Source organism: Propithecus coquereli, unplaced genomic scaffold (genome assembly GCF_000956105.1).
Source record: "Propithecus coquereli isolate 6110/MARCELLA unplaced genomic scaffold, Pcoq_1.0 Scaffold122, whole genome shotgun sequence".
NCBI classification, from domain to species: Eukaryota; Metazoa; Chordata; class Mammalia; order Primates; family Indriidae; genus Propithecus; species Propithecus coquereli.
The window spans coordinates 7,058,855-7,066,382 of NW_012136303.1; the positions used below are offsets into that span (position 1 = coordinate 7,058,855).

The 7,528-nt window shown below is 48.4% G+C and overlaps 1 protein-coding gene across 1 annotated transcript; it reads left to right on the top strand.

The window, feature by feature from the left end:
* The first annotated feature begins 519 nt into the window (after positions 1 to 519).
* Positions 520 to 1,333, top strand: OXT (oxytocin/neurophysin I prepropeptide). The gene is made up of 3 exons (XM_012665739.1): positions 520 to 675; positions 985 to 1,186; positions 1,278 to 1,333. Exons 1-3 carry the CDS (start codon positions 556 to 558, stop codon positions 1,331 to 1,333), a joined length of 378 nt encoding a protein of 125 aa, XP_012521193.1. The 5' UTR covers positions 520 to 555.
* The last annotated feature ends 6,195 nt before the right edge of the window (positions 1,334 to 7,528 follow it).

The window sequence follows — 7,528 nt, forward strand, 5'->3', positions numbered from 1 at the left end:
GTTCCATCCAAGTCCCAGGTGCAGGAAAGTGAGTGTTGCTGTGAGTTGGAGGTTGGAGGTCAGGGAAGTTTTCTGGAAATTTGGGCTCAAGAAGAGGAAATCTTCCTGACAGAGGGGACAAGGGTGGTTATGTGTGGTGGCCCAGGAGGGTGGGCAGAGAGTCCAGTCGGAGTGTCTTCCTGCCTGGAGGGGCCCCAATGTCCACTTTTTCCCCCTCCCCTCCGCTTCAAGTCTTAATTGGGCTGCACCCACCTCCTCCCAAATTCTCCCTGTCCTACTCTGTGGCCCAGGCCATCGCAGCCTGTTCCATTCCACATGGCACTCAAACATGTGCCCAGATCATTAGCCCACGCGGTGACCTTGACCCCAGGCCAAGCCCTGTAAATGAGGGGCAATGACTTGTACGCACATGGCCTGACCTACAGCGACCCACTGTGACCAGTCATGCAACAAACCTCTTAGACAGAGCTGGGCCAGCATGGCGCCCCGGCATAAAAAGGCCAGACAGTAGAGACAGCCACCAGCCACCGACCTCAGACCTAGCGCGCCGGCACCATGGCAGGCCCCAGCCTCGCCTGCTGCCTTCTCGGCCTCCTGGCGCTGACCTCCGCCTGCTACATCCAGAACTGCCCCCTGGGAGGCAAGAGGGCGGCGCTGGACCTCGAAGTGCGCAAGGTGAGAGCCCCACTCCTGGTCCTGCTGCGTTCGGCCTGAGGGACCCAGGAGGGATCCACAGCCACAGGGGCGTTCCCTTCCCCGGCCGCCCGACTTGGCCTAGGAGCCCAAGGACTTCAGTGGATTTTTGACTCCCGGCCTTGACCGCGGTCGAGGCCCAGACAGCGCCCCCTGCAGGGCCTTGTCCCGCCGCAGTCCCGAGCCCGGACCCCAGCATCCCTGCCCCCACACCCCGCCCGGCCTCGCGGGGTCCCCCTAAGCCCCTCCCTGGGCTGCCGCCTCCTCCCGCTCACGACCCTGTCCCCGCAGTGCCTCCCCTGCGGCCCTGGGGGCAAAGGGCGCTGCTTCGGGCCCAGCATCTGCTGCGCGGACGAGCTGGGCTGCTTCGTGGGCACGGCCGAGGCGCTGCGCTGCCAGCAGGAGAACTACCTGCCGTCGCCCTGCCAGTCCGGCACGAAGCCCTGCGGGAGCGGGGGCCGCTGCGCCGCCGCCGGCTTCTGCTGCAGCTCGGGTGAGCCGGGCGAGGCCGGCCGAGGGGTGGGGATGGGGCAGGCCGGGATGGGGCAGGCCGGGCGACCCCCTGACTGCACTTCTCCTTCTAGACGGCTGTAAGTATGACCTCGACTGCAACCCAGAACCTGCCTTCTCCCAGCCTTGAACCCGGATGGCTCCGGACACCCTCGGACTGTACCCCCTCGCTCCCCCATTGCCACCCCGGAAATAATGAAAATAAAGCAGATTTATTCCCTCTACCTCGACTGCTGTCTAAGTGTCAGAAATGGGAGGGGACCCTGTGGGGGCGTGGAAGATTGCGCCCAGTTGAGCCTGTGTTTCTGGCTTTTGGCAACTCAGTGCGGTAATTCACAGCCAGCCAAGGAAAGAAGTGACCTGACTGGCTCTTGGAGGGGGCAGAGCGGGTGTTGTCTGGCTGCCACCATCCTGTGGGGGGTGGAGGAAGGAGGGCCACAACAGGGACCGCTCCAAGGAGATGGAAACAGCCCCAGCTTCCTGCTCCCAGTAGGGCTGGGCCACAGCAGACTGCACTTAGGAGGAACCCTTTCCAAAGTCAAAACCACAAGGGTGGGGGCAGCAGACGGACTGAAGGGTCTGGCAGGAGCCAGACCAGGGAGAAGTGGTTCGTGGAGATGGAATGTTTCCCTGACTCCTGGAAGGAGGCTTGAGCCACACCTTAGAAGTCGAGGAAGCAGAGCTGGCCCGCGGGGAGCAGGTATTGGGAGGCAGCTGAAGGGCCATCACGTTTCCAACGACCTGGACCCTCAGGCAGGCCCAAGAGGCCACTGGCACTCAGAGGAGGTGCCCGAGCTGGGGAAGCTGGGCTTGAGTGCCAGCATGACCCTGGCCTTTTGTCCCCAGGGCTGGCTCCGACCAAGCAGCCTTACTCTGCAGGACGTCAGGGCTGGGGACCCTATAGGAAGACAAGTAGTCCTGAGAGCCCATGACCACAGAATGCAAAGGACACGGACAGACAGAAGCCCTCAACCTATGCCTGTCATGTACCCCTGCATCCAAACCCTTTGGGTAGCAGGTAATAGCCTCGTCCCCAGAACATGCCCCCTTCAGCTACCCATGTCACTGGGCCATCCATTTCAGAAGGCCACGCCCACACTGCTACTCCAAAGAAAACAGGAGCAGATCATCCATTCCATGGTAGGAATCAAACCTGCCATTCCTGTGGCTTTCTCATACATAGGAGCAGCAGGGTGGGGCAGAGAGAATGCTCCCAGCAACGTGTGGGGCTCACAGACGGGGCAACAGAAAAATATACGGAAGCGGCCTTCAAGCTTTTCTTGTTCCATTCTTCTAAGTGAAGTATCGCAAGAATGGAAAAACAAACACCACATGTACTCACTACCAAATTGGAACTAATCGATCTACACTCATGTGCACTTATGGAAGTAAAACTCCAGGGAAATGAAGCAGGGGGAAGGGGGGAGGGGGGATTGGTAAATTCACATCTATTGGATACAACGCACACTAACTTGGTGAAGGGCACATTTACAGCTTTAATTCAAACTGTACAAAAGCGCATTATGTAACCAAAACATGTGTGCCCAGGTAATATTCTGAAATTTAAAAAAAGAAAAAAAAAAGGTTTTCTTCTCTGCAGTAAAAAAAGAACAGGCAAAACTGATCTCTGGGGCTAGCGGTTTGGGTGGGTGGTGGCTGGAAGGGGTGTCAGCAGCTTCCAGGTGCCACTCACATTCTGTTTCTTGGCCTGAGGCTGGTGAGACAGATGTGTTCAGTTCGTGAACATTCATTTAACTGTGTACACGTGCTTTGCTCCCTTTTGCTTCTATGTTAAGCAGTCGGCCCTTCCTATCCGTGGGTTCCGCATCCGTGGATTCCACCAGACTGGGATGAAAAATATTTTTTAAGAATTGTGTCTCTCCTGAGCATGTACTTTGTTCCCTGTCAGTATTTCTTAAACAATACAGTACCACAACTATTCACACAGCACGTACCTTGTAGTAGGTATCGCAGGCAAAATCTAGAGGTGATTTAAAGTGCGGGGGGATGTGCGTAGGTTATATGCAAATGCTAAGCCACTTGATATAAGGTCCTGAGATCTTGGTATCCTTGGGGGGTCCTGGAACCAGTACCCTGCAGACACAGAAAGACAGATGATTGTACTTGAATAAAAAGTTGGGTTTTTTATTAGTGAAAAAGCACTGAGAGGTATGAAAGAAAATAGAGATGGGTCTTTCAACAGCAGACCGGAATTATTTGGCTGGGGCTGTGCGACAGTGTTGCTCCTCTGACCCCACATCTGGGAACGAAGAGGAGGCGGGATTCGTCAGGGACGGGAACACAGGATGACTCAGAGTGGTGAGAATGGAATCCCGTTCAAATCGACTCTGATGACACCTGTGCTACCCAGAGATAGGCATTTAGGGAAAATGGTCAAAATTCCGTGGCCCCTCAGAAACCACACGGGGGGAAAAGGGGAAATATCTGCTCACTGAGCCCCTGCAAGGACCGCGCCCCCTTCAACTCAGATCTGCTCAAGCTACAGATGGTGCTTGTCCACACTGGGCTCCCCCTGCCACGCTGGCACAAGGTCTCCACCTCCCAGTGGGACCCCCTCCCCTGCGTGCCCTGCACTCACTCCCAACCCCAGTGGCTTCCACAAGGCAGACGGGTGTCAGCCCAGGCTTCCCCACCTTGGAACAGACTTTCGGGTCCCCTCACCCCTCAGACACCCACCCACTGTGTCATTTTTTCCCTAGGATCTGAGGGACAGGGTGTTTCCTTTGCAGCCTCAAAACACAGAGGGCCAAGTGACATCTCTTTTCCTCTGTGTGTCCCAGAGGTGACGTCAGGTTGGGCGCTATGGATGAGCTGAGCAGGAGAAGCGGGAGAGTTGCTGACGGTCGTCATTCTTCTTTGTAGCTCAGGCCCTGGCCTTTGGTCCTCCTCGAAATGATGCCTTTGAACCTCCCGATTGCTTGGGGAACTGTGCAGGGCAGTGGTTCCAACTCCCCTTTTGGGCAACATTTTGTGAGCCACGTTACTACCCTGAACTGAAATTCCTAGATGACGTGCCTTCCATGCACAATTTCAAAACATATAAAAAATCAGTCTGAGCAGTAATATAACACAGAAAAGTGGGGTTGTTTTACATTTTTTTTTGTGAGACAGGCTCTCACTCTATGGTCCAGGCTGGAGACCAGTAGCACCATCATAGCTCACAGCAGCCTCAAACTCCTGGGCTCAAGGGATCCTCCTGCCTCAGCCTCCCAAAAAACGGGGACTATAGGCACATGCCAACAAGCCTGGCTATTTTTTTTTTCATTTTTTGTAGAGATGGGGTCTTGCCATGTTGCACCTGGGAAAGGAAAGTATTAATAATTTATTACAAAACACTATTATGTTAATATGGAAATAATCAGGTAAGGATGTACTATGTGACATATACACAGTGAAGTCACCTGATGATTATACCTACTTACAATGAATGAAATGAACAGAGATTGGAAGCCATTCTCTACAACAAGTTAGGAAAATGAAAGAGCAGAAGTACCACCAGGACCAATGTTGTCTTTTGTGCCTTAAAAATACCTCACAAACTTATATCTCCATGAATTGTAAAGAAGATATTTGTGGAAGACTTGGGGAAACTTGAAGAATGACTGGATATTTGATTATATTCACGTATTATTGAGTTTTCACTTTGTGTCTGTGTGTAATTACAGTCTGTCGTTACATTAAGTAGAGTCCATATCTTTTGAGACACATATGGGAATGTTTACAGATGAAATGTGTTAAATAAAATTTATGGGGTAGGACACTGTGGCTCATGCCTGTAACTCTGGAACTTTGGGAGTCCAAGGTGGGAGGATCGCTTGAACTCAGGAGTCTGAGACAAATCTGGACAACATAGTGAGATCCCATCTCTAAAAAAATTGTTTTTAAATTAGCTGGGCATGATGGTGCATGCCTGTAGTCCCAGCTACTTAGGAGGCTGAGCCTGGAGGGTCCCTTGAGCCCAGGAGTATGAGGTTGCCGTGAGATATGAATGTGCTACTGCACTCTAGCTGGGTGACAGAGAGAGACCCTGTCTCAAAAAAAAAAAAAAAAAAAGAAAGAAAGAAAGAAAGAAGGAAAGAAAAAAGAAAAAAAGAAAATGCAGCCAGGCCCAGTGGATCATGTCTATAATCCCAGCACTTTGGGAGGCCAAGGTGGGAGGATCACTTGAGGCCAGGAGTTCAAAACCAGCCTGGAAAACCTAGCAAGACATTCTCTCTACCAAAAAAAAAAAAAAATTTTAAATAAAAAAAAATAAGCAAGAGTGGTGCTATACTCCTGTACTTCCAGATACTCAGGAGGCTGAGGCAGGAGGATTGCTTGAGCCCAGGAGTTCAAGGATTCAGTGAGCTATGATAAGGCCACGGCACTCCAGCCTAGGCAACAGAGGAAGACAATAGAGACAGCAGATCAGTGGTTACCATGGGCTGGTGGAGGGGTCAGAAGGGTAGATTACAAAAGGGCAAAGGGTAATTTGGAGAAGAGGAGAGGGCACCATCTACATCTTGACTGTGCTTGGTATTGGTTACTGAACTGAATTTTTTTTTTAACTTACAACATAATGGGTTTATATTTAATACAGTACTTCTCACCATGAGGATGTTACTCAATTAATATAAATTTTTTTTTACATTAGATCTCTACTTTATTTTAGTATTAATATAAAGGTTTTTTTCTTTACATTAAATCTTTTTTCCAAGTCAATATTAGATACACTGAATACATTTTTCTAAATGTTTTTTACCCAGAGATAAACATTTAAATTTTTGGCTGACTACATGATATCTAAATACAATATTAACTTGGGAGAGAAAACAAAAATCTAATAAAAATATGGACAACAGACTCCTCAACAATTCAGGAGGCAGTGATTATAACTTAACAGTGGTGATTTGCTAGGATTCTGGGTAAAAGTTTCCTTCTTCCTTACCTCACGTGCTTTGAAAATTCTAAAACCATGAAATATTACTTATGTAAATTTCAGCCATCTTACTTCTTTGACCCCCTTTCTAACCAGCAAATACAAACAATAGGCTGTATTTTTTAGTGCATTACTTATTGTAAAGAAAACATATTTTCACATTTACATATCAATTTGTTCCCATTTTAAGGGAAACAACGAAGATTATGAAACTCCCCTATTTACTGTTTCTTGGAAACTTTCAGATACCAACGCTCAGGTTTAGCCTCAACAGCATAAAGGTTTTCAGGGCAAGGTTTGACTCAGGAGGTCCTTCAAAGTCACATCTGTCCAATTCTCTTCCGTGCATACACCCCCAAGCAAGCACAAACGCCTGTAATGCTGAGAACCACACCTAACGAGAGAGCAACTGCACCTCCAGCTTCCGCTGCATCCACAACAGGCAGCACCAAAAGCAGTGAAACGAGGACTAAGAGCGACTGTGTTGAAACTCAAGTCATGATGTTGGGATCTTGAGGGCTGAAGGCTCCAAAGAAATGGTGTCTATGTAATTCTATCTGACTTGAGATTTTTCCCTTCCTGGAGCTCCGGATAGTAGGCTAAGCGGTCACGTGACACAGCCATCCAGGGAGCAGCCATTACAGGAATGGCGAAGAGGGCGGAGTCACCAAACTCTGAACTGAATATGTTTGTGAAAACTCACAGAACTGTACACCACCAGAAGTGAATTTTACTCTATGTAAATGGTACCTTAAAATGGTAAAGCAAATAGAAAAAGACCTAAACAAAGAATGGAACAAGCTACATCAGGAAAATAAGAAGCAAATGAAAGACAGGAGGCAAATTCTGATAACGGACAAAATATAATCAAAGGAATTTGACTATACTAAATTTCATTTAGGGACAACATGATATTATATACAGGTAACAATGAACAATGTATCAAAAATATATAATGGTCATGAACCTATACATATCTAACAATCTGCTTCAAAATATTAAAGCAATGAATGATAGAACAATGGGGAAAAAAGGATAACCCAACAATTTAATTGGAGACCTTTCATATACCCCCTCAAACAGATCACACAGACAAAATGAGCAATGATAAAGAAGATTTTAGTAACACCATAAAACCTGTGAAGGAATAGATGTATAGAAGATATTCCACCCAACAAGTAGAGAACATGTGTATTTTGGGGACAGCACATATGAAACATTCACAAGAACCAACCATGTACTTGCCACAAAAGAAGGTGGTTTGCAAAAAACCAACGTTATACAGATTATGTTCTCTAACCTCAATGCATAAAATTAACGATAACAAAAAGATGGCAAAAGAAAATTCTCACATGTCTGCACTATAAACACCTATTACAAAATAAT